Source organism: Toxorhynchites rutilus, chromosome 1 (assembly GCF_029784135.1).
Source record: "Toxorhynchites rutilus septentrionalis strain SRP chromosome 1, ASM2978413v1, whole genome shotgun sequence".
Lineage (NCBI taxonomy): Eukaryota > Metazoa > Arthropoda > Insecta > Diptera > Culicidae > Toxorhynchites > Toxorhynchites rutilus.
The window spans coordinates 103,019,348-103,047,146 of NC_073744.1; the positions used below are offsets into that span (position 1 = coordinate 103,019,348).

General features: G+C 37.0%; 1 protein-coding gene across 1 annotated transcript; it reads left to right on the top strand.

Moving 5' to 3' along the window:
• The first annotated feature begins 6,493 nt into the window (after nucleotides 1-6,493).
• Nucleotides 6,494-21,827, top strand: LOC129772311 (thymosin beta). The gene is made up of 4 exons (XM_055776199.1): nucleotides 6,494-6,705; nucleotides 20,697-20,860; nucleotides 20,928-21,041; nucleotides 21,105-21,827. The coding sequence occupies exons 2-4, from the start codon at nucleotides 20,722-20,724 to the stop codon at nucleotides 21,242-21,244; spliced, it is 393 nt and encodes a 130-aa protein (XP_055632174.1). The 5' UTR covers nucleotides 6,494-6,705; nucleotides 20,697-20,721; the 3' UTR covers nucleotides 21,245-21,827.
• Nucleotides 21,828-27,799: the final 5,972 nt, after the last annotated feature.

Sequence of the window (27,799 nt, forward strand, 5' to 3'; positions counted from 1 at the left end):
AAAATTGTTTATACAGACTGCTTTGGTGGCAAAACCAGCCACCGTAAAACACCGGCGCTTTTCAGGGCCATTAAACCTTTCAAAGAAGACTTGTTAAAAGTTTTCACAATACCAAAGCATTCTAAAGTGACATAATATGACATATAATATAAACTGATTGATCATTCAGTTTTCACAAACCCATGCATGGTTTCCGAATTAAAAGTGACTTCAAATTACAACACATTGTATGCAGGATGGCATTGACGAATTTTCTCGGTAGCAACAACTGCTTTCTTTGGTTGATAACTGATGTTGAAAATTGACTGACGTTACATCTGCATTGTATAGAAACATAACTAAGGAGCAACATGATGAGCTATGTATTTCCTGCTGCTCTGTTCTTATTTTAAAGGACTTTAATCCTGTGTTAATTTACTGTTGGTTTTTCAGAACGCTTATAGCTCGTTTAATTCTCGACAGATCGTAGAGTTCGTCTCAAAAACCTCAGTTCTTTTTCATTTCTACGAGGGTCACTATTTATATTTCGGGAATTGGCAACACTGATGTCATGTGAGTCCATCTGACGGTTCCATCGTAAAGTTTGACATTTTTGACGATATACGTAGTCAGAACATTTTGTCATACGGACGCTATTTGTTCATTTTATATTTAGTTGAAAGTTTGGTCTCGGCAAAAAAATGAAACTGAATCGTGAACATTTTTGTGCGATGATTTTTTACGACTTTCGACGTGGATTATCACAACAAGAGTGCGTCAATCAACTTAATTTGACTTTTGGCGATGAAGCTCCATCAAAAAACCACTGTGTATCGCTGGTATAGTGAATTCAATCGTGGTCGTAGTTCGCTGTCCGACGAGTTTCGTCAAGGTCGTCCAAAATCGACTGTACTGCCAGAAAACATCGATGCTGTGCACGAAATGATTAGGCAAGATCGTCATGTAACCTATTGTGAGATTGAGGCATCCCTAAGCATTAGTTCCACCAGCATATATGCGATTTTACATGAACACTTAGTTGTGCGAAAATTATGTTCACGTTGGATCCCACATAATTTGACAATCGCTAAAAAAAAAGGCTCGTGTCGATTGGAATAAATGCTTTGAAAATTGATTTAATCTTAGAGGCGAATGAACTGCAAAGTTTAAAGCCTCTTAAAAACAAAGAAGATAAGATTGGTTTAAGCGCATGCAAAAGTGTATCGATCATCGTGGAGAGTACTTTGAAAAACAATAAAAATATATTCGCAGCTTAACTATTTGTTTTTGTTCCTATTCCCGAAATATAAATAGTGACCCTCGTATTTACTTTGTTTGCGAAGATACAAATCTTACAATTCATTCGTCTACGAAACCACAGTTTAAGGTACGGTAATGTGCTGAATAGTGAAATATATGATAGTGAATGAGCTGATGTCCACCTATGCATTCCCTATCACAGCCATCATTTTGATTGTACGAATGTGCATACGCCAAAAGAAGCCCGGCGTTGAACATTTAATAAGTACAAAGCCTTCAGAAAAAAATCAATAATCAACTATGAGATAGTGAGAAAAAATTGAGAAAGTTGGTAAAAAAAAGCAAAAACACAACACAAAAGGTTCTTTTCAGAACCGCCAACATGTTCATAAAGAGTAAACAGTAAACTAATCCATTTTTCAGGTAGATAGGTCGGTATTCACGTAGGAGAAGGAAATAAAACAATATATTTTAAATATATATTTAGCAAAAGCTGTCCCCTTTGTATCGCCATTCTTTGTGTGGACACCGACTGGACAACATCGTTGCTGGACGGGCTGGACGGCGAGGGATCGAGTGCCTTTCTCAAGGCAAGAGGGCGGAGGTGGTAGCGCTGGAGTAAAGTAGAGTAGAGTTTTCAAAGGGCCTTTCTCAAGGCTAGAGACGAATGAACTGCAAAAGTTTAAAGTCTCTATAATACAATACCTTCCTTCCCTTTGTATAGTCCTACGTCACTCCGGTTATGTCCCCGACATTACCCACCCGTCTTTTTATTAATAATTTTCTTTTTATTCATTGTGTTTATTCCGCCTGAAAATCCATCATTATTTTCGACGCTTATACTTATGACAGACATACAGCTGTACTTGCGTTGTACTTCGAAAATTGTATGTCTGTCACCATGTACAGCGCTAGAATCATGCAAGCAACTCGGTACAATCGCTGTACCTGTACCGACCTGTTTTACCACTGTACATGGCTACAGTTGCCATAGACGGTTAGTGGTGGGTAGCATGAACAAGCAGAATCAAATCACTTGATAAACGTTCTTTTCATTGACTTTCTTCTAAGTTAATAACTCAGATTGGAAACTTTTTTGTTGTGTTTGATAGTTTAGACACTAAATAAAAACCTTTTTCATTGAGATATGTGGTGGAAATTGGAAAAATATCTGATTGTCAGTTTGACATACGGTACAATGTACAACCAAAGTATGTCTGTCATTGTACGATGGTACCTGTACAACGCTGTACACGTACAACGCAAGTACAGCTGTATGTCTGTCCCTGGTATTACCAAACTCATAAAGCAAGTCTCATCTTCGTCAACGCATCATCGCACCTACGATTGATAGCTGTGTCATATTTTTTATGCCGATGAAACATATTTTTGAAAGAAACACCATAGCCGAAAAAGATTTTTCCCCTTCCAATACAAATAAATATGTGGCAACACTGAAACTACCTGGCATTTCTATTTCACACAAATGTGTAGTATGACGCACTGCTTGGAAGCAATTGTCATTTATCTATTGGCGCCAGTATCTAGAAAATTTTCTATTCGCTGGCGTGGCCAATTACTTGTGAGATACTTGCGCAAGTAACTGGAGCCGGGTGTTTACATGGCTCAAGTAACTAGACTCTAGTGATTGGAGTCTACAACTAGCGCGTTGACTGGCACCGTCTAAATCAGCCTTAACTATAGGCTGATTTAGACGATGCCAGTCAGCGCTCTAGTTGAAGTATCCAGTGAATAGAGAACAGACACTCTGTTCAAGTTACTTGTACCAGTATCGAACAAGTAATTGGCCTCTAATTTTCTGATTTTCAGTTTGACATGCGATACAATGCACAACCAAAGTATGTCTGTCATGCTATGGGGGTACCAAGGCGCCTCTATATATACCAGGTGAAACAATCATATGAAATGCACTTTCAGCCATATTGGAATTGCTGTCGGTATTGTTTACAAACAGTTGCCGGCAGCTCTCTACAAACTGCCACGACGCTTATTCGAACGATGCTTACTATGTTCTGCTTTCGCGAATTTATGTGAAAAAGAAGGGATGATTTTGTAGAATTTCATTCTCATTCTCATCCAGTTCATCCACTACTAGCATGTGAAAATGCAATAATGGCGTATCCTAGCAATAACAAAACAAACAACCCCCGCTCCACAAACCGTAATCCCCTTCTTATTGAAGTGATGATGTTGCTTCACCTGTTATACATTTATACAAGCGCCTTGGTATAAATCAGCCTTATACTTATGACAGACATACAGCTGTACCGAGATGGAAAATGAAAGGTGGGAAGTTTTTTAAATCTGTGACGTCACAGATTTTGTTTATGTATGTTACTTTTCCTATAATAGTTCACTTCATAGGAAAAGTGTTGTTACTAAAAGTAAAAATAAGCAAATGAAATGAACGAACTAGTTTTTTTTCCTAAATCAATGCTAGCGTTCAATCATAAGGGCCCGACATTTTAACAGAAACTAACATTTCAGTATTTTTGAAGTGTTTTAAATTTAAATTCAATTCAATTTTACTTCTCGTTACGTCGACCAAAAACGTAAAAGAACAAAGTCAGAGTCACACAATCTTTTGTTCCTTTGACGGATAAACATTTGACAGTGCATGGGAAAAAAGGTTGCAAGTTTTTTTCATGTGAAATGAACTTGAAAAATAAATTCAATTGACTCCGTATGACTTAGATTGAGACGAGAAGTTTTCCGCTTGCGTCTTAGTTTTAGACGACTGAAGTTTTCAGCACCCTAATTGTGAAAAAAATAATTACAATTGCTGACAAAAGTCAAACTTCCATGAAGTTGCTCTAGAATCCAAACATAGTAGGCATTAGAATACTATTTCTGAAATAAAAGAAAAAAATAAACATTTTAGTTCGTGATATGTTCTGTTTTTTTTCATAATGTGAAAAATATGATTTGGAAATCTGTAATATGATTTGGAAATTAGTAATTAGCAGATTTTTTTTAGCTATATCCTCTTTGAACGTTATTCGTTGACACATTTAATTTTGTAGCATTTGAGTAACTGACTGGTATGCCTGGTATGTGAACCTCCTATCTTCCTGGCTACTAACACAATTAAAGTTCAACACAACCAAAACCCGTGAATCTTCCCACCTTCTATTTTTCATCTCGCAGCTGTACTACCGTTGTACTTCGAAAGATGTATGTCTGTCACCATGTACAGTAGAGATGGGCAAATCAGCTCATCATGGTGAGCGGCTCAGAGCCGTTCAGCTCATACAAGAGAGCTGCTCATTTGGAACAGCTCTTCAGCTCAGTTGAATTTTGCGGTTGTCCACACAATTGCATAACTACCATGGGACATTGTATAGTGTGCATTTTCATAATGGACGGAAAGCAGAAAAATAAACGAATTTAATATATAATTGTACACAAACAAAAACTGATATGAATTCTAATAATATGATATAAAACAAAAATTGAATGCTGCAATCCAACATAGAAGATGCTTAGGATATGCTGAACTTAAACAACAGAAAAGCCAGCAGTAGCCAAATAAAATGCCTTCAGAAATATTGGCCGACACAACGTCTTTTGATAAAACTTCCGAGATATTTTTTGCATCCAAGTATATAAAAATAAATCCACTAATAGGCGCAACGAGAAATAATTCTTCGCGATGACAAAGGTAACAAAAAGACCATTATAAATCATTAGCATTTATACCGGGTTGTTTCTGATGTGTTTTGATTCAGCACGCGGAAATAAGTTTATGTGTTTTAACAGTCATGTTTAAATAACAACATAATATAGTAATTTCATTTACAAGCATATAATAATGTTTATTATTTTGTTTGGTAACGAACGATTGAATATCTTGAAAACAAAAAACTTTTTCCTATCTGGCATCTCTGCTAAAGCTAAAAAAGAAGAGGGACACACGAAAACAAACTGACGTCATATCATAAAACGCGGGAGACGAAAAATTCTTTCGCGTCTCAAAATTCACACTCTCTGCAGCTTTTGCGCTCCACAGCTATGCAGCTCAGCAGCTCATCCGCTCAGCTGCTCATCCGCTCAGCTGCTCATCAGCTCAGCTGCTCATCAGCTCAGCTGCTCGTCAGCTCAACAGCTCAGTAGCTCATCAGCTCAACAGCTCAACAGCTCATCAGCTCATCAGCTCATCAGCTCATTAGCTCAACAGCTCCGTAATGAGCTGATGAGCTGCGTTGTTTTGATTGCGAACCGATCCGAATCCGCTCACTATAATGAAGCGATTCGAATGAACAGCTCATGAGCGGATGGCACATCTCTAATGTACAGCGCTAGAATCATGCAAGCAACTCGGTACAATCGCTGTACCTGTACCGACCTATTTTATACTTATGACAGACATACAGCTGTACTTGCGCTGTACTTCGAAAAATGTATGTCTGTCACCATGTACAGCGCTAGAACCATGCAAGCAACTCGGTACAATCGCTGTATCTGTACCGACCTGTTTCACCGTTGTACATGACTACAGTTGTACGGTGCGCAGCGCCACAAACTTCCTTGTTGTGTTTGATAGCTAAGACGCTAAATAAAAACCCTTTTCATTGAAATATGTTGTGAAAATTGTAAAAATTTTGATTGTCAGTTTGACATACGGTACAATGTACAACCAAAGTATGTCTGTCATGGTACGATAGTACCTGTACAACGCTGTACTCTTACAACGCAAGTACAGCTGTATGTCTGTCCCTAGTATTATGTCCTAAAGGCTGATTTAGACGATGCCAGTCAGCGCTCTAGTTGAAGTATCCAGTGAACAGAGAACAGACACTCTGTTCAAGTTACTTGTACCAGTATCGAACAAGTAATTGGCCTCGAACTTAAACAGAGTGTCTGTTCTCTATTCACTGGATACTTCAACTAGAGCGCTGACTGGCATCGTCTAAATCAACCTTAAGGGTGATGAAGACATGATTTTGTGAAGACATTTGAAGACATTTTTTCGTGCCATGTGAAGAAATTTGAAAAAATTACCTGGCATTCCTGATGTAAACGTCAATCATGCAGGTGCGTTGTCTATATGTCAAAATTGAAAGAATGTGCTACAATTGCTAGTTGCGAATAGATGGCACTGGTGTAAATTCTTTACATAAAATACATACTTAGCACAGGCTCAAACGTTTTGACAACCACACCCGAAGTTACTCTCTCTCACTCATCATGCACCATTGAACTTCTATATCTCTGCCTCAGGTTTTGGAATTATCCATCAGTTATAAATAAGTAGTATAAGCGCAACTGCCTGCATTATTGTGTTAGTGCGACAGCAACTTTCCAACTTGAACTCCGTTTCAAACCACAAGACACAGCGAACAATTTATGCACCGGTTAGTTGTCCGTGATACACCGTCGGTGAAAGTACGGTTTTTGTACGATTTTTTGGTAACGTGGATCTTTCTGTAACAATATATCAAACCTGTAAGTATAATTTTCGTTTTGTTAAACCACGTATCAAGTTCTGGGAATCACATTTTGTAATTTGAACTTAACTATAAATCATGAGTAATTCGTTGTGCCTTTAAACTGTAATTTGCCCCATCTGTTCCGCTTTTGTACTGTGGGGCTGAAATGAGTCATGGTTAATGTGTCTTGAATGGCGACATATTTTCTTCCACTTTTTATTTTATTATACAATTATTGACTGTGACTTCCCCAATTATGTAAAATACATGGAATTTAGGGACAATTTTAGTATATTGATGATTTTCAATATACGAGAAAAACGATTGTACTTGATTTGGAAACACAAAGGTATGCCAAATGGGTCAGAATTGTCAAAGAAATGTCTGGTGAATAAAAGGCTTGAATTGAAAACATTAAAAATTGACTGTTAAAATGACTGTGAGTAAATTATGCGATTGAAATTGCATTTTTTTATAAAAAATGTTTAATCTTTGTTCGTGAAATTTCATATATTTATATATATATAGATAACAAATACTGTCTTGGACACACCCCTAGAAGAAAGAAAGATTGCACATTTTTCGATGGTAATGTGTAGAAAAAGTGCTGCTGTGCACACATATACCTTACTTTGTAGTATATTTACTGTATTTTGGCTCTCACAAGCAGCCGCGAACTTTTAGTTGCGGTGGCACGTATCTGAATTTTTGTTAAGGCTGATTTAGACGATGCTAGTCAGCGCTCTAGTTGAAGTATCCAGTGAATAGAGAACAGACACTCTGCTCAAGTTAGAGGCCAATCACTTGTTCGATACTGGTACAAGTAACTTGAACAGTGTCTGTTCTCTGTTCACTGGATACTTCAACAAGAGCGCTGACTGGCATCGTCTAAATCAGCCCTTAGTTATATTTAATATTAATTTTTTGGTACTTATTTCTGCGGTCCATTTCCTGCTTTATTACTTGAATTAGCCGTATCAATTGAAATAAGCCCGGTTTTTGTTTTTTCAAGCATTGACTGCGGCTGGACTTATTAATATTTGTGAAATTAAAATAAGCTAACCATAACATACGCATCAGTGCTTTTGGAACGTGTAGCACTATCCGGTGTCTGACATGCGCAAAATAAAATCGTCTTGGCCCTCCCCCATAACTAAAGGTTATTGCTGGAAATCGGTTTCAGACACACTCATACATTCTCAAGAAAGAGTACCATTTGCCGGCCGGTGAATAACAATTGGAAGGAAGACCAATATGGATTTTCCGGTGTAAATCGAGGGTATTGTACGGAATATTGATCAGCTATGCGAATATAATCAAAATGAAATATTGTTCTATAAGCTACTTTTTCCAAGTTGAGCGATAGCAGATTTTACACGTTGAGTGTAATACAATCGTTTCGCTGGCGCGAAAAAATACGTTAATAATAAAATATTAAAAGTAAATTTACAGAAAGTTCTTCACATTCTACAATGGCAACTGCAATTTGCCATACGGCTTGAATACAACTATATTGATTCAGCATAATTTTTACATCTGCTCATATATTGATAGGGTTTTTGATTTGTTTTTTATTTTGTCACTCGGAAATTCCACTGGCTTATGTTCTTATGATCCTCATCTTCAATTAGAATCCAGTTCATTTTGTGAGAACGAGCAAACCTTGGGTATTAACCTTTTCAATACGGCAGTGTGCTCCGTCGGAGTGCTACCGCTACGCCGAAAAGCATGCATATCACGCTGGTGTGATCGATGGACAGTATCGTCCTGATGTCGTCTAAAGACGACACTCGTACACACAGGTCGTCGCGTGGGTGTCGTCTATAGCCGACGCTCGTAGAGAAAGGACTAATAATGATACTCCGGATACGAATATATTCATAGTTGTTCTTTTTACTTGACTTTCAGTCCAACTACAATATAATTTATTTATTAGGCAAGCTAGCATCTAAGTATGTATAATTTTGCTTCGACTGATCCACTTTTCATCACCCTTCACGTTTTGGTTCAAGAACGTTTGTTTTTCGTTGCGTTTATAAAGCGAGTAGCTACTTTCGTTACTTTTGTTGCGATGCATTGAATTTGTGGAATCCATACATCGTAGCAATAAACGTGACCCAGCTTCACCATGTGCTCACGAACGATGGTTCATAATAACTATAGTGAATCTGCTAAATCGGTGTGTCGGTGTTTATTCAGCGTCTCAATCAGTAACCAGTGTTCAGATTTAGACGCATTCGATCCTAAACTTCAGCAGTTGTGTTTCATTTTTAATTTGAGTACATATATTCACAACTTCCGCATAGTTCTGTGGAGAACTTACACGTTGTCAGTGAAGATGATAATTTTCTGATGTTTAATTTAGAACCACTTTTAAAATTTTTCATTAAGACTTTGAGCCTCCTGGTTTGGTTTGTCTCAGCAAGAACGGCCGAAGCCATGCCGTGATGTGCGCTTACAATAAACATCAATTCATTGTATATGCACATACAATATATGGTAAATGATTTTCGTTTGTCCAGTCGAAAATATGATCATGATTTGTCCACTTTTTTGAATGCTCTAATTCAGCTCACCTGTATCAAATCAGGTATTCGAATGTTTCAAAACATATAAATAAAATTTCATGAATTACAGTAGTTTTATAGTATATTTTTCCGGATTCACATGTTTTAAAGGACTGAATGTGTTGAGGTGAACACTTTAAAAATGTCCAAGAGAAGGCAATATTCTGAAGAAAGCCTACATTATGAATGAATCAATATTATAACAATAAACTCAAACAATGATAAATGCAACATCTACTTGAAAGTTCGATTTGTTTCATTCAAATAAGGTGATTTCTAAAAACGGACAGACCATGATCATTTTTTGGACAAACCATGATCAGAGCTGGAGAAATCATGATCATGATTTCTCTTTGCAGGAAATCGTTAAAAACATAACAATCTGAATAATTTCAACGCCTTATGGTAGTATTAGCAACTGGAGACTTGGGGCTTCTCAACAAACCCAAACCCGTATTGATTATGGGCCCTGTTCCAGAAAACGAGACGAGCAATTTGTCTCGTCTCGTCTCGTCTTCGGTCACTGTCGATACGAGCAAAATAGCCTATTCCAGTACACGAGTTTCATTGAAATGTTTTCTTTGGTAGACTGGAGAGACTTCAGTCACTGTTTCTCGGTATGATCAGTGACGTCAGATGAGAAGACATGTTTTTATTTTGATAAAAACAACAAACATTTTTAAAATTGATCAATCGATACTCTTTTCTCAGTGCCAAAATATTTAAAAAACAAGAAGGTATGGGTTTCATATATATTTTGGGTTCATTGATATTTTCTTCTCAAGCATATGGTTTCCTCACTCAGACGTTTTGTTATTAGGGATTTAATGTTTATTCACCCAATCAATGATTTATCAATAAAAGTTTAAAATCTATATGCATGTATTCCCAATAAAGTAATTGTTGAATTTGTTGAATTACTCATTTTCGTTCAATATGATGTGAAGACACTTTTCGTGCCGTGTTAATATATCCGAAACAGTCATCAGGCATCCCTGGACTACTGCAACTGCAACTACTTGCAACTACTGAATTGTCCGCTTACCATGGCCCCAGGCCACTGATGGGGATTCCGCGTCATTCGAAGATGCCGACTGTTCTTGTTCCTCTTATAGCGAAGAGGAAGGAACAAGGATCTTCGATTTGATCATAGGTTTTTGATTTGAAAATACAGATCGACATCTTTTAAAAAACAAAGCAGTGCAGCAGTTCGTGGAGGCCCATTGCCAAGCACATCACGAATACTCCCGCTGATTCCGTGTAAGTTCCGGAGGTTCTCATACTTCGGGGACGATGTGTTCGGGTCCAATCTTGAAGTTGTGAGACATGTGTAGTGATCGGTTCTTAACCTGGATAGGATTCGTTGCTGTCTAAACGCTTTGACGTCTTCGAATTTGGTTATACCAGGGACAGACATACAGCTGTACTTGCGTTGTACGTGTACAGCGTTGTACAGGTACCATCGTACCATGACAGACATACTTTGGTTGTACATTGTACCGTATGTCAAACTGACAATAAGAAATTTTCCCAATTTTCACCACATATTTCAATGAAAAAGGTTTTTATTTAACGTCTAAACTATCAAACACTACAAAAAAGCCTCCAATATGAGTTATTAACTTATGAGAAAATCAATGAAAAGAACGTTTACCAAGTGCTTTGATTCGGTTTGTTCATGCTACACACCACCAACCGTCTATGGCGCTGCGCACAGTACAACTGTAGCCATGTACAGCGGTAAAACAGGTCGGTACAGATACAGGGATTGTACCGAGTTGCTTGCATGGTTCTAGCGCTGTACATGGTGACAGACATACAATTTTCGAAGTACAACGCAAGTACAGCTGTATGTCTGTCATAAGTATTATGGATCCATTGATTCTCCGGGGGAACAGCATCGCTTCAACGGAACATTTTTCCCCCAAAAAGTTTTGAAGGCGTTGGGGATCCATAATCTGATGTCGTCTAACGGTACTTCACACGTTAAAAGTTGTCCAAGATTGATTGATTCCGACTAAAAGGTCCGCCGCTTCATTGCCGGATACCAGCATAGAAGACATGCTCCATATACTTGATCATTCTGCTTGTTCAGCCTCCAAAGTAAACAATTTTTCATCTGAAAAATTTAAGTGGTGAGCAGCGTGCGTCTTTAGTAGCAATCGAGGTCTGGCAACCCTGACGGCATTATTTTTGCGAGATAATCCACGAATCTTCTGTTTCTTGTAAGGTCTATATCCAAGGCCCTTTTTGATGATTTTATGCATAGTGTTATGACTCATGTTCATTTTACGAGCCATTTGTCTTGCTGGCCGGACTGGATTTCGCCGGATACGTTCGTTCACCGCTTTGATCTGCGCTGCAGTTCGCATATTCCGTTTTTTATCCGGTTTCTGCTTGGGAACATCTGTGTCAGTTTCCTCGAATTGTTTGATGGTCTTGTACACGAATAATCGCCTTAAATTCAGATGTGACAGCTTCCTTCTAATCTGTATGTTGCTCATTTCAGCAAGATACAAGATCTTGATTTGTTCTCTACTTAAATCCATTGCAATTTTTCTGAAAAAAGTGAAACACTGGCTTTATCACGTACAAGTCTGAGATGAGACATGACAATAGGGGGCCGATTCCGGACCACCACTTCTGTCAAACTCGGACCACTAGCAACTCGGCTTCTGATTGGTTGATGAGGAAAATAATTGACAAAGATAAATATACAAAAATGGGATTTCCAACATTTTCACAGTGTTGCCAAATATATTCAAAATTGAATAATAGTTGCATTCACATTTCATTTTAGCGAAAATTTCTATTATGGATTCTTTGTAAGTTTTCGTTTCTATTACGTTCGGTGTTCAGTTCCTGAACAGGGAAACATTGCATCGGAATTTCCACCCTTCATCTTTTTGTGATTCTCTTGCATTCTAGCATAGTGTATAATAGCAGCGGCCTAGCAGAGATGAACATTCAATTATTTTCCAACCGTAAAGCATAAATCATGTTGGAACCTGAATAAAGCATACATACCAACAAATAAAAACCTGAATAAACGCTATGTTATATTTTGGAAATGTATTATTTTATCAATATTTCAGTACTGTTAGTGTTTGAACGATATTAAAGTTCAATTATAAAGCCTTATTCCTGTATACACTTCACGGTGAAAACGCAATGAATTGTATCCGCGATGACAACGATACGGTGTCGACATATGGATACGAAATTGGTTTTTAACAAGTCTAACTACTCGGCCCGAAGGCACTTTTAAATTGTTAAAATCTGAATGAAAATTTTTACTCGGCGTTATTTATTTACTTCAAGCACGTCTTTCTTACCCTAACTTGAGCTATTTTCTATACACTTTCCGAAATTCTCACTAAAACTTATCATTATAATATAAAATTATCTTCAGATACAATTTTTGTACGAGATTATTTTACCAAATGAAGAAAGCGAAGTTTTTCATTCACATTGAACACTAATTTGATACGAAAAAGTTAATTTTTATTTATAATTTCTATTTGAAAAGGTTCAATTCCACCTGAAAACTCATCATTTTCTTTAACTCGTGAAACGAAATTTAATGGCGTGTCGTTCATTTTGATTTCATCGTGAAGTGTAAACGGTCTTGATAAATAAAATATCATACTCCAACTATCAAATCTACGTTTTCTATTTAATTTTTCACATTTAATTTTTTTGCATACCAAAATAACAGGAAAGTACTTATTGTTTGAAATGTGTGACATTCGGTTGAACAATTAATACGAAAAAAATGTGCAGCTCAGAAAATACATGATACGAAAAACACATGTTTTTCATGGGAAAATAATCTTCCGAAATTTTATAACATTTGGCAACCTTCACATCTCGCTTTCCTGTTATCTAGCACTTGGTCGACGAAAATGCAGAAAGAAGAGTAATGGCGGGTTTACATTAGGGAGATCTATAGCTATAGATGGATTTATTCACGTGAATATAGGTGTAAACGGGTGAGAATAAATATGATATACTTATTCGTGGTATATATAACTTGAATAAATTCAGCATATGTAAACGCTTGTGAATTTCTCACTGGTGAGAAATCACTAAAGTTGGATGTAGTTCTACTTCAGGTGAATAAATTATAGAAGTTCACGCTAGTGTAAACAGTTGATGCGATTTCTATAAATCTCATCATATTTTTTCACATGAATATATCACTAGTCTAAATCCACCCTAATGGCGGGTTTACATTAGGGAGATCTATAGCTATAGATGGATTTATTCACTTGAATATAGGTGTAAACGGGTGAGAATAAATATGATATACTTATTCGAGGTATATATAACTTGAATAAATTCAGCATATGTAAACGCTTGTGAATTTCTCACTGGTGAGAAATCACTAAAGTTGGATGCAGTTCTACTTCAGGTGAATAAATTATAGAAGTTCACGCTAGTGTAAACAGTTGATGCGATTTCTATAAATCTCATCATATTTTTTCACATGAATATATCACTAGTCTAAATCCACCCTAATGGCGGGTTTACATTAGGGAGATCTATAGCTATAGATGGATTTATTCACTTGAATATAGGTGTAAACGGGTAAGAATAAATATGATATACTTATTCGAGGTATATATAACTTGAATAAATTCAGCATATGTAAACGCTTGTGAATTTCTCACTGGTGAGAAATCACTAAAGTTGGATGCAGTTCTACTTCAGGTGAATAAATTCACCGAAAATATGAATATATTCATTATAGAAGTTCACGCTAGTGTAAACAGTTGATGCGATTTCTATAAATCTCATCATATTTCTTCACATGAATATATCACTAGTCTAAACCCACCCTTAGGTACAAGCAAGGTGTTTATATAAATGTATAACAGGTGAAGCAACATCATCACTTCATTGAGAAGGGGATTACGGTTTGTGGAGCGGGTGTTGTTTGTTTTGTTATTGCTAGGATACGCCATTTTCGCATTTTCACATGCGAGAGTAGTGGATGAACTGGATGAGAATGAAATTCTACAAAATCATCCCTTCTTTCTCACATAAATTCGCGAAAGTCGACAATAGTAGGTATCGTTTGAATAAGCGTCGTAGCAGTTTGTATAGAGCCGCCGGAAGCTGTTTGTAAACAATACCGACAGCAATTCCAATATGGCTGAAAGTGCATTTCATATGATTGTTTCACCTGGTATATATAGAGACGCCTTGGGTACAAGTGAACTATAAACAAGTGTCACAATCAAAACAAACACAGCTGCTTAACAGGGTATGGCACAGTTTATATCGGGAAGCACTCAAATGTGTGTATCACTTTCACGATGATACCATGTGCATAGAAAATAGCAATGCGACTAGAAAGTAGTCACATTTTGTAGAACATCCGAAAACAAACAGACAAATATATATGTTGTCCCATTTTGGGCATTCACTAACTGAATATTTGATTGTCGTGTCGAATATACTTGAGTACACGTTAATCAAAAATAATCTGCCAAAATGTGTCCAATATTTTGGCAAAAAAGTGTATGAGCACCATAAGTATTCGTTTGTACAGTATTAAGACGAGCAAAAATATAAATTTGAATAATTTTCGTTATTAGATAAAAATAAAGCTCTCTCAAACAAATGAAAAATAGCACCATACAAGGTAATTACATTCACTATTAACACGCTACAAGTTGACTGGCGAGTTAAATCCAAATACAGACACCATACACTTATAAGGGCATGTTCGCGCGATGTGGCAAGGCTACACAGCAAGTTGCACATGGCAATGTAGATTTCGCTCCCCAAAGCTCGACTGTTTTGTCAACAACAGACCAAAGAAACGAAAAACTATGAGATGCTGCCATTGGAGTAGTCATCGAGTTTAGTGGAATTATGAAGGGGAAAAAACAGCAGGCACGGACGAAACTATATTGCAACATGTTAACATTCATTTCAAATATACGTGTGGACTTTCTGTGATGTTTTTCTTTTTAATTTTATAATAACCTTCCATAGCATATGAAGTCTTGTTTTCTCGTAAAAATGTCGAACATTCACAGGCAATAACGAAAATAAAGTAAATCAATTGAGGTTTTTTTCAGTGTCGTCTGTTTAATTTTTATTCACCTAATCAACTGTTCAACACACTTATTTGCATATCTATATGCATGCATTAACCGTAATAATCGTATTAGCCTAATCATATCTTATTTTGTTTGCAGCTATAGCGCAATAGCGCATAAGAGCGACTTAGCGAGCATAAGGGGAGATGGGGGTAAGACGGACATGTTAAGGAAAACTTCAATTGTATCTTTGGAAACTCATGTTTTCCAAAACTTAAAAGTAATTTCTTACAGTTCAATATACTGGTTTTCAAAATAATTTGCCAAATGTTTTAGAAAAATGTGTTTTTTCATGTTTTTTACTGTTTAATTTCAGCCGAAAAGTAGAACATTTTTATCGATGCGGGTATAATGGACATGTAATGGGGGGAATATGGACAGGTCAATAATATACGAAGCAAAAAAACAGGAAGTGGGTTATATCTATGGTATAACCGCAAGGGTGACGTAGGACTATCGTTGATTTAGAGATCATTTGTATGAAGTTGAATCTGAATTCATTCTGAATGAATGAATATTTGGAGAACTTCGAAAACGAGAGCGTTACGTTGGAGGCACAAGGTTTTATGCATCCAATATTGGATACGGAAATATCCTACTGATGGAGAAGAATAATCTTCAGAAGCTATCCTGTTGATTGCGATTGATTGAAAAACCACAAAACCAAATGTATTTGGTCACAGTGTTACATGGATAGAAAACATTCAATTAAACTCTTTCACATGAATATATTTTGAAAATTCCCAAAGGAACTGGCAGATTATTTTCAGTAACGATTAGATATTTCCACATTTTCCTCGATACTGGAAGCCCACCAGTGGTTAATGCCAACTCGATAACCACCTGTTAATAGCACTTGATTGAAACATATTTGGTCACAGTGTTACATGGATAGAAAACATTCAATTAAACTCTTTCACATGAATATATTTTGAAAATTCCCAGAGGAACTGGCAGATTATTTTCAGTAACGATTAGTTATTTCCACATTTTCCTCGATACTGGAAGCCCACCAGTGGTTAATACCAACTCGATAACCACCTGTTAATAGCACTTGATTGAAACATATTTGGTCACAGTGTTACATGGATAGAAAACATTCAATTAAACTCTTTCACATGAATATATTTTGAAAATTCCCAAAGGAACTGGCAGATTATTTTCCAGCAATGATTAGATCTTTCCGGAACTTTCTCGATGCTGAATGGCATCCTAACGGAAAGAGTTCTGCGCGTGTATGTGTCGATCCTTCGCCGTCCACCTCCTCCAGCACGTTAGGCAACGATGTTGTCTTGTCGATGTCCTCACGAAAAATGAATGTGTCTCACCACCAGAATATCGCTTAAGTATGCTTTTTGTGTGTGATTGAATCGAGAGAAGGTGTGGTTTACAATGGCAATTTGGAAGGCAAACTAGAGGGGAATGAACTCTCTGAGCTCGGAACTTTCGGCGACTGAGCAATAATCGATTGCGGGTGCATACAATATTGGATACGGAAATATCCTACTGATGGGGAAGAATAATCTTCTGAAGCTATCCTGTTAATTGCGATTGATTGAAAAACCACAAAACCAAATGTATTTGGTCACAGTGTTACATGGATAGAAAACATTCAATTAAACTCTTTCACATGAATATATTTTGAAAATTCCCAAAGGAACTGGCAGATTATTTTCAGTAACGATTAGATATTTCCACATTTTCCTCGATACTGGAAGCCCACCAGTGGTTAATGCCAACTCGATAACCACCTGTTAATAGCACTTGATTGAAACATATTTGGTCACAGTGTAACATGGATAGAAAACATTCAATTAAACTCTTTCACATGAATATATTTTGAAAATTCCCAAAGGAACTGGCAGATTATTTTCAGTAACGATTAGATATTTCCACATTTTCCTCGATACTGGAAGCCCACCAGTGGTTAATGCCAACTCGATAACCACCTGTCAATAGCACTTGATTGAAACATATTTGGTCACAGTGTTACATGGATAGAAAACATTCAATTAAACTCTTTCACATGAATATATTTTGAAAATTCCCAAAGGAACTGGCAGATTATTTTCAGTAACGATTAGATATTTCCACATTTTCCTCGATACTGGAAGCCCACCAGTGATTAATGCCAACTCGATAACCACCTGTTAATAGCACTTGATTGAAACATATTTGGTCACAGTGTAACATGGATAGAAAACATTCAATTAAACTCTTTCACATGAATATATTTTGAAAATTCCCAGAGGAACTGGCAGATTATTTTCAGTAACGATTAGATATTTCCACATTTTCCTCGACACTGGAAGCCCACCAGTGGTTAATGCCAACTCGATAACCACCTGTTAATAGCCGCGCGTGTATGTGTGTGTAGCGGCTGCTTCGAGATCTTCCCGGGGAATCGTTTGTGGCATCACTCTCCTCCTGATGGATTCATGTCTGGCCTAAGGTGCACAAACAGGCTCTTGGTGACACCGTTCATCCGTGCTTTCATGATAAACGAAGAGCTTCACCACAACAGCGACAACATGCTCCAATCGCTGTTCAATTAGAACTGAGTGGATTTCCGAGCGGCGCTCGCTTATATACCGATTGGTGATTTCAATAGCCTGTTTTGAAAGCAATTTTAAGACTATTGAAACAAGTTTTTGGATCAAAAAGTAACAAGTATAGAACGCGTAGACATTTTATCTTTCGAATGAAGTGTTTATCAAACCATTTCGTTCAGTTGTTTAGGAGCTATTAACGCTCAAAATCTCGGTCTCCGGCGTAACGCTTTCGTTTTCGAAACTTTGATTTTACACCCTGGTATAGAAATGAAAGACGTAGTCCTACGTCAAAAAAGTTCAATATCATTCCCTTCACTTTCCATTCGTTGCGTTGACACCGACTGGACAACATCGTTGCTGGACGAGCTGGACGGTGAGGGATCGAGTGCCTTTCTCAAGGCAATGAAGATGGAGGTGTAGTGCTGGAGTAGAGTAAATTTTAATCAAGGCTAGAGACGAATGAACTGAAAAAGTTTAAAGTCTTTATAATACAAAACCTAACCTAACCTTCCCTTCACTTTCCATCATGCATTGGATATGATTGTTCATTTCAACCCCACCAGTGCAATTATTTCAATAATTTAAATTTTCCGTACGTACCTAATATCGCTTCTCTGTCAACTCACAAACCGAAATATAACCATCAGCGAATTCAATTTTACAATTAAATCACTCAAAATGCTTAAGGGGGGACTCCGATCTGGAAAATCGAAAAAAATGAATTATAGTTTTTTTGCATTTTTGCAGAAAAGGTTTCGTTGGAAAGTTACGGCCAAAAGTATGAAGACACCTTAAGAGATATAGTATTGCTGTACGAATTTTGAAACGCGTTTTTCTCGAAATTATGTTATTTCAACTGGTGGTATCGATATCTCAGGATATACTCGACCGATTTGGCCGAAAAATTTTTATCAACATGTAAAATGAATTATCTAAGGCGATACATAGCCAGTCAGCAAGGTATCGATTTTCGGACAGCATCATTATTCGTGCACTCAAAAAAAATGGAAAAATATCCTCAAATATACCTTAAACAATAACCAAAATACATGAACACTTCACTTTATTCACTTCACTTTAAAAAATCCACGAAAATTCATTAATTTCCGACCTTCTAGACAGGGGTCCCCCTTAATATCGAAGCCGCAAAAATTACATCCAAACGCGGAATCCTGTTTGATTTTCGGTTTTTGTTTCCCTATTTCACTTTGATCAGTATTCATTGTCATATGATGGTTTAAATATTCTAGAATAGCATGTAGAAGAGGTTCCCATCAACAGAAATTTGAAGTTCATGATGCAACTATACAAATCAACCACCTGTCCATCATACCCCCACTGTCCGTCTTACCCGCGGTTCCCCTACACTGATTGCTCCTTGTTATATTTGGTTCAACTGTTTTGTTGATAGTGGGGTGTGAGTAGTGCAACGATATTCACTTTTCTGTGTTATCCGAGTTTGGCTTGAAACGGAATAGATGAAAATTACTCGAACAGAGCGTTCCCTGTTCCCTGTAAAAGTATCCAGAATGAAAATAATTTTATTGAAGCCAGTTGTCTGTTATCCAATTGCATAGCATATCAATTTTCCAATTATGATTCCACTTGTGAGAATTAGACACCGCGTATTGATTTTCCTATGGAGTTCACCATATGATTTTCCCCGTTTTTAAACGGTTTTATTTAGCTTGCCCTGTATTCTGTTTGTATGTTTGTATGTTTGTATCTTTGTATCTTTGTAACATGTTTGTCTGTAACGCTGACCCACATTAATAGAAATTTGACCCCCTTCCTGTTGACCGAATTTGGAACACACCTTTATCTCTGTAGTCATTATAAAACTGCGTATTTTAGATCTTGAAAATTTAAGATGGCGGCTGCTACAAAATGGCGGATCACATATTTTCTCAAAACCTCATCAATATTAAAAATCCAAATCCAAGATGGCTGCAATCACAAAATAGCAAATTACTTTATTAAACGGTTTTATTTACCTTGAACCGTTTCTATGTATGTTTGTATGTTTGTAGGGTTGTTCCACATTAATATAAATTTGACCAATAGGAACTGACTGAATTTATAAAATACCTTTATCTCTGCTGTCATTTTAAAACTGCTTGAAAAATCCAATTTGGCCGTCGCTACAAAATAGCTGATTCCATATCATCTCAAAAAAAGGTTGATTGAGATATGTGTATCATACGAACCAACTTGACTTGGAGAACACACTATGTATTTTCTGCAATCCACTCAATATCGGTATAAAATGAATTTTTTTGACTGATTGAATACAGTACAATGGTTTAATTGTAGAGAAATATTCTAATGAAACAGATAATGTACTAAAAACTAGAAAATAAAATAAGTAAAAAAAAACTTTTTAAGTTAAACGGTTTAATTGTGATTAAACAGAATAATGTACTAAAAGCTAGAAATGATTAGGCAAGTAGTAGTTCCTTCATTAGTCTAGGGCATTGATACGACTAAAATAAAATCGTGGGGCACGTCGGATTTCCATTATCCACAATTAGCGACTTCGTCATATGTCCCACGATTTTATTTTAGTCTTATCAATGCCCTAGACTAATGAAGGAGAGGTCTGATAACTGCTAACTGCTACTTGCCTAATTATTTTCTAGCTTTTAGTACATTATTATGTTTAATCACAATTAAACCATTTTAATAATAATAAGCTTTTTTACTTATTTTATTTCCAATAGGAAGTGATTCTTTTGTTTTTTGTTTTTATCTCGTCTAATTTGACCCTCCTTTCAGAACCGCTCACTGAATACTCCTCGCAATGGAAACCGCTACTGCTACTTCTCTTAAGGACTACAAAAAAGTCGGAGTTGACCTCAAAACTCAGTTGGAGAGCTTTAACACGGGAAATCTTTCGAAAGCAGACACTCAAGAGAAAATAGTGTTGCCTACCGCTGAAGGTGAGTGATTTTGTGTTAGTCTTGTGATAATTGTGGGAAAATATTATTTGGATTTTTCTGTTTCAAGATGTCCAAACTGAGAAAACCCAGAAAAGCCTGTTCGCCGGCATAGAATCGTTTGATTCTTCTAAATTGAAACACGCTGAAACATGCGAGAAGAATCCGTTGCCTGATAAAGAAGGTAGTTATACTTGTTAAAACCATCGCCACTGTGATCGAATGATTTATTGACATTTCTTTCCAGCCATTCAACAAGAGAAAGGACAACAGAAGTTCATTTCAGGTATTGAGTCGTTCGATACTTCCAAATTAAAACACACAGAAACGTGTGAAAAAAATCCATTGCCAACCAAAGAAACTATCGAGGAAGAGAAGAAAGCATAAATCCGTATGGAGAAGATAAGATCATTTCTTTTTACCACATTGTAATACCACTAAGAATGTCTACTTTTGGACATAATTATAATTGTGAAGTGTCAATAATTGTCAACTAATTTTATGAATAACCGATATCAATGCTTTTTCCAGACAAAAAAATGTCAGCAATTGAGATATTTTGTTAGTATTATTTTCTAATTTTCATGATGGACGAATTAGGACAGATAGAAATCAGGTAATTTCAGAACGGTGCATTTCGAAGCAATGTCAGTGAGATTGAAAACTATCAAACAGTATAAGGTAATACGAAGACAAAAAAACATTCATCTATCATGGGTAATCCATCATGCTCTGATATTTGAATTGTATGCTTCTATGTGCCAGGAAACATTTACATAAACACCTACGAACATCTAAAAATGCTTGATTGAAATATATACGCTAAAGAAGAAGGTTGTATGCTTCACACATGGATAAATTAACGAAACACTTAGCAGGAACTATTCCGATCGAAAAGACTAAATTTTTTACAGAAAAAAGCCTAGCAATAGTTTTTGATACTAACAAATAAAAAATATATATAGAAAAACGTGTACTCTTCCTAAATTGTGCGAACATTCCTCTCTCCAACGCAGACTTTGGCGTATATGACAACTATAGCGTTCAGAGAGCAGCAGTGTGCTCTTTGTGTTACACGTTGTAGAAAAAAAAAACAGTTGCACTTACATCATTGTCTATGTTAGTCGTTTGTTTGTAACAAAACAGATAAAAATCTAAAACTTGTACTGAAGGTATAAAAGTATCTAAAATGAAAATTTTTGGCAAAATTATTCGAAATAGTCCCTTCCTTTTTTACGCAGAGTCGTAAACGCTTGGGCCACTCGTCAATTGCTGTACGAACTGTTGCAAGTGGAAATTCGTGTTGCCTTCTCGATAGAATTCCTCAACGAATGTAAATTACGATGAGGAAGTGCATAGGTAGTCTGGCCCAAAGTGAATAACACAGTGGATTGGGGTCTGGACCGCCGTTTGGCAGATCTTTGCAGAGATAAAGTCTGGTATGATTGCTGTCATTTGCGTTTTTCAACCGTTTTAGGAGTTTTTTTGCATCATTCCAACCATATTTGTTGCAATCTGAGACGGGCGCCCCTCTGAGTCTGTCTTCAAGGTAATATGTTTCTTAGTACCGTTGTAGTGCACAGAATAAGGATTGTTCTTTAATAAAAAGCGGTTTTGGAAGTTCTTAGATCTGTCTCACAGCACTTAGTCCTTTAACGGGCCGTGAGAATTAGGCATGTAATCAACGCAAACTTCAATACAACGACATATTTACATGCTAAAACACAAAAAAAAATTCAATACGCAAAACAGGCGGACCCCATCAATGTAAAACATATAAGCAACATCCTTAGAGGCGAATGAACTGCAAAGTTTAAAGCCTCTTAAAAACAAAGAAAGAAAGAATATAAGCAACATATAAGTATATAGTTGCCACTACCCGTCTAGCCTAAAATGTTGGTGGCAAAATAGTTGCCACCGCCCGTCTAGCGTAAAATGTTGGTGGCAATTTTCACTAACTTCGCCCTATCAAAAAGTAGTCTCATTCTTTTTTTTTTGAATATTCCAAGCAAGGCGCCTCTATATATATACATTTATTCAAGCGCCTTGATTCCAAGCAAGGCGCTTATATCAATGTATAACAGGTGAAGCAACATCATCACTTCAATAAGAATGAGATTATGGTTTGTGGAGCGGGGGTTGTTTGTTTTGTTATTGCTAGGATACGCCATTTTTGCATTTTCACATGGGAGAGTGGTGGAAATGAGAATTAAATTCTACAAAATCATCCCTTCTATTTCATAAAATCCGCGAAAGTCGAACAAAGTAGGCATCGTTCGAATAAGCGTCGCAACAGTTTGTAGAGAACCGCCGGCAGCGTTCTGATGCTGTTTGTAAACAATACCGACAGCAATTCCAATATGGCTGAAAGTGCATTTCTTATTTCTCCACAAACCGTAATCCCCTTCTTATTGAAGTGATGATGTTGCTTCACCTGTTATACATTGATATAAGCGCCTTGATTCCAAGTATGCGAAGTTGCTTCAATGACCCATGCGTTTACACCTACAACGTTCCGCTGCTATCTGAGATGATGCTGCAAACTCCTAAAACGATTTGGCATGAAATTCGTCTGTAGCTTTAACAACTTCGACAGAAGAATTTCATATTTTATTTTCGGGCTAGGAAAATGTAGATTCTCAAAGAAAAAAAAATGTTGCTGACTTAATAAGTGAATATTTCTAATAATCGTTTGAAACAAAATGCTTACATTTTGGCACGCAGAAAACTTATGTTTTATCGTTTCGGTCATCATTTTTGTTCTGTCGGTAAAATAGCTCATTGTGGTGTAGTTTGCCATGAAAAAGCAGATAATATATTGATTTTTCGTCAGAGGATAACGTTTTGTTGTTTATATTTTTCCAACTTCTTGGATGGCACTAGAGATGGGCAAATCGTTCACGAACGGTACGAAAGAACTAGTTCGCCGAAAAGAGTGAACGAACGGCCGTTCTTTTTTAAAGAACGGTAGTTCTCCCCACGAACTGATTGGCGATCTAACGTACAAATCTACACCTAGGCGGCGCTGCGGTGAAAGTGATGATGGTTTTAAATTTTGCCATGTGAGTCTATGGGAGGTTTGTAGTTCTTTCCGTGAATTACAATGTTATAATCATAAAGGATTATTTGAAGGCGATGAGTTTGGAAGATATTTAATTCTGCGCAATTTTATATATAACATGTTATTTTCATACCTCTCACAGTAGTGAAATCTGTATAAATATTGACAATGGTTGAATAAAGGAAGTAAATTCCAGAGCACAATCAAAAACAAGTACAAAAATGCATGGTTCCTTCATGTGAGAACTACCTTGGAAAGTCCGGAAGTAAAATATACGTGATTTACGTTCTTACGTGATTTGAGTTTTAGGTTACATTCACCCTTATTCTTGTTAACGGCCGTATCTGCTTTCGTTCGAACGCTCTGATTCGAACACGTTCGGAGAAGGTATCATTGGTTTCGTTCGAACCTGGCTGAACGAATCCACTTTCGAATGTAAACACTGTTGGTGTTACCAGATGTGTTTCGAAATTTAAATCTTATCTAGGGAAGTTGAATTGTCAAATCGCTGCAAAGAATCAATGTCGCCGTCTGCAAAATAAATAGTTGTAAAGAAACAAAGAAAAACAAACGATGTATGTTTCACTTTGTTTTAAGTGCGATAGTTTTCAAAATTTTATTTGAATTGATAAAAGCTGTTCATCAGACAGTGAGAAATGAGTTTTCATTGATAGTTTTAGTTTTTGAAATGTGTATTTTTCCCGTCGCAGTTGTAATGAAGCAAAGATAAACAAACGATATGTGTTTCACTTTGTTTTAAGTGTGATTTTTATTTTATATTTTATTTGAATTAATAAAAACTGTTTATCGAATAGGGAGAAATCAAAGTTCATTGATAATTTTAGTTTTTGAAATGTGTATTTTTCCCGTCGCAGTTGTAATGAAGCAAAGATAAACAAACGATTTGTGTTTCACTTTATTCTAAGTGCGATTTTTGTTTTAAATTTTATTTGAATTGATAAAAGCTGTTCATCAGACCGTGAGAAATGAATTTTCATTGATAATTTCAGTTTTTGAAATGTGTATTTTCCCCGCTACAAAAGAGCGTTTGTTTTGTATGAAAGATTTCAAGAGGATTATATTTTTTAAAATCCGAATGTCACCAATGGTTTTGCCGATTGTACAAATTCGACTTCTTTACAGATCGTTGGTTTATTTCTTTTTCTAGATCCGTGTTGATAAATTGGTGGAAATCGAGTGACTTGCTTGTGCAGTTGAAATTGTTGTTCTCAAGGCAAAAGATGGATACTGTTATGCTGGGTTATGTCGCAATGATGGAAGACAACACCCCCTCTTTGAGAATGAGTAGAAGTAACCTTAGAAAGAAAAAGACGGGTGGGTAATGTCGGGGACATAACCGGAGTGACGTAGGACTATACAAAGGGGACAGCTTTTGTTAAATATATATTTTAAATATATTGTTTTATTTTCTTCTCCTACGTGAATACCTACCTATCTACCTGAAAAATGGATTAGTTTACTGTTTACTCTTTATGAATATGTTGATGGTTCTGAAAAGAACCTTTGGTGTTGTGTTTTTGTTATCACTCGATATTCCCATCTTGTTCGGTTAAACCTTCCTGTTTAGCTATTGCGTTTGCCACTCGCCACAGCTTTCACAGTTGGAAATTTTCTTGCTATCCAGCTTGTGACATGTTGTTCAGTAAATTACATTTAATGCGACGTGCCGGAGAAACACTTTGCCACTCACTGTAACTAATTGTTGCCTTGATGAGCGCCGCACCGAAGCTACTCTGTTCTTTATGCGGGTTTTCTGATTGTCGTGAGCAGCTTTGCAAGCCAACTCGAGCACTCCGACGGCCGAAACTCTATAATCGCTGTTAGGTATACTGGTGCTCCGGCACCAATCCGTTCAGCCTAGTTACCCTTGCGGAGCAATCAGTGAATGCGACCAACAGGGAACTGGAGACCTGCACGGTTCGAGTGAGACTTTGCCTTTCGCTTAACTTGTCCTCCTTTGTTACGTCCACGATGCCGATGCCGTACAACCACACGGGTTTACGGTTTGAAAGAAAATAAGATATTTTTTTGGGGTCCGCGTGTTTTATACTCTAGCGGTACACACTCACAGGATAGAGACAAATCGGCAGACTCAGCCAGAGGGGCGAGTCCAACGAGACGAACGAATGAGCGTTAAAAGGGAGCGATGGCAAAAAATACATTCATAGAGGCGAATGAACTGAAAAGTTTAAACCCTCTTAAAGCCAAAAAGAAGAAGTAGAAGAAAATACAGTCATTACGATTTGTTCGCTCGTTGGATTCACATGCAGGCTAAAAAGGGTCCTTTTCAGGATCACAAAATTATCTTCAATCTAAAAAGTTTATTGTTTTGTTATCACTCGATATCCCCATCTTGTTCGGCTAAACCTTTCTGTTTAGCGATTGCATTTGCCACTCGCCACAGCTTTCACAGTTGGAAAATTTCTTCCCATCCAGCTTGTGACATATTTTACAGTAAATTACATTCAATGGCACGTCGCATTACCACCACTCAGTATCGGATTGGAGGTAATTTTAACCTGTAATTGAACATTTGCGATGACAGTGGTACAGTGTCAACTTTCAATGTGGGGTCATAATTTGGACCCCGAACTCTATGTTTACAAAAGTGTCCAACTAAATATGTCGCATTACATGTCCGTCCAATTAGTTAAATGTCGAGATAAGTGTAAATTACTGTACTTTCAATCTAGAAGCAATTTAAGAATTGGTGAAAATCAATAAGCTCAGAACAACTGCCAAATTCACATACTCATCATATCCTAGCAAACAAATTATGAAAAAATCAATTTGTGTTTTATTATTATTTTGGATATTGTTTTAGAAAGCATTGAACTGTATTTCCTAAACTCTTTTTTGGAAGGTTTAATGGCCCTGAAAAGCGCCTTGTTTTATGGAATGGTTCCAATTTAGAAAACTTAGTACTCGTGGTTTTGAAAAAAACCATTTCGAACGCCCTCGATGCCGCCTTGTTCTGGATTTGCCACCAAAGCAGTTTGTATAAAGAACAAACTTTTTTCTTCTGTTACCTGATGCCGTTTTGCGATTGCGTTTGCCACTCGCCACTCGCTGCAACTGCCTGTTGTCTTGATGTCCACCGAACCGAATGTGGTCTGTTCCGAATGCGGGTTTTCTTATTGTCGCGAGCAGCTTTGCCAGCTAACTCGATCACTTCGGCGGCCGAAACTATATAACGCCGGCTAGGTGGACTGCTGCACTGGTACTAACGTGCTCGGCCTAGCCACCCTTGCGGGGAACTCCAGATCAACACGGTTCGAGCGGGATTTTGCCTTTCCCTTCACTTTTCCTCCTTTATCATGTCCAGACATGGCTGCTTGGATTGGTTTGTTGATGTGTTGTGATGCGAACCGATGTGGTGTACGGTTTGAATGAGAATGATCGTTACGGCAGCGGAGCGGGGATTTTTAAGCTGACTGGCTGGCTCGAGAATTACGCATGTGTGAGACTGCGACCAATGTTTCGTTCATTTTTTTCTTCTTCCTTTCCAATCGTGCTTCATTCTATTTTGCTGCTGCTCTGGTTGCCCGTTTTGGTCGGTACGATTTGAGGAGCACAAAATGGACCAATCAAAAATGGGCACATAGTGTATTTTGACAATGCTTGATATTTCACAATTATTCAATTATTTATCTCCAGAAAAATGAAATGTTATTCGTTATGATAGATGCGTAGATATATTTCCTATCAATTGTTGCAAAAACCTTTGCGATCTATTGAGAATTGCTCGAGTTATAAGCGTTCCAAATCTTGCATTTTTTCCTACTTGTTCAGTGCCTAGATTTCCATTTCACCCCCTATATCTTCCGGTTAGACGTAGTCCTACGTCAAAAACCAACATC

What these genes read in the sequence shown, in the direction of transcription:
- LOC129772311 (XM_055776199.1), top strand. Translation starts at nt 20,722, where the DNA reads ATGGAAACCGCTACTGCTACTTCTCTTAAGGACTACAAAAAAGTCGGA. An exon ending in AGTGTTGCCTACCGCTGAAG is followed by an intron (nt 20,861 to 20,927) that starts GTGAGTGATTTT and finishes TTCTGTTTCAAG; the next exon opens with ATGTCCAAACTGAGAAAACC. An exon ending in TCCGTTGCCTGATAAAGAAG is followed by an intron (nt 21,042 to 21,104) that starts GTAGTTATACTT and finishes ATTTCTTTCCAG; the next exon opens with CCATTCAACAAGAGAAAGGA.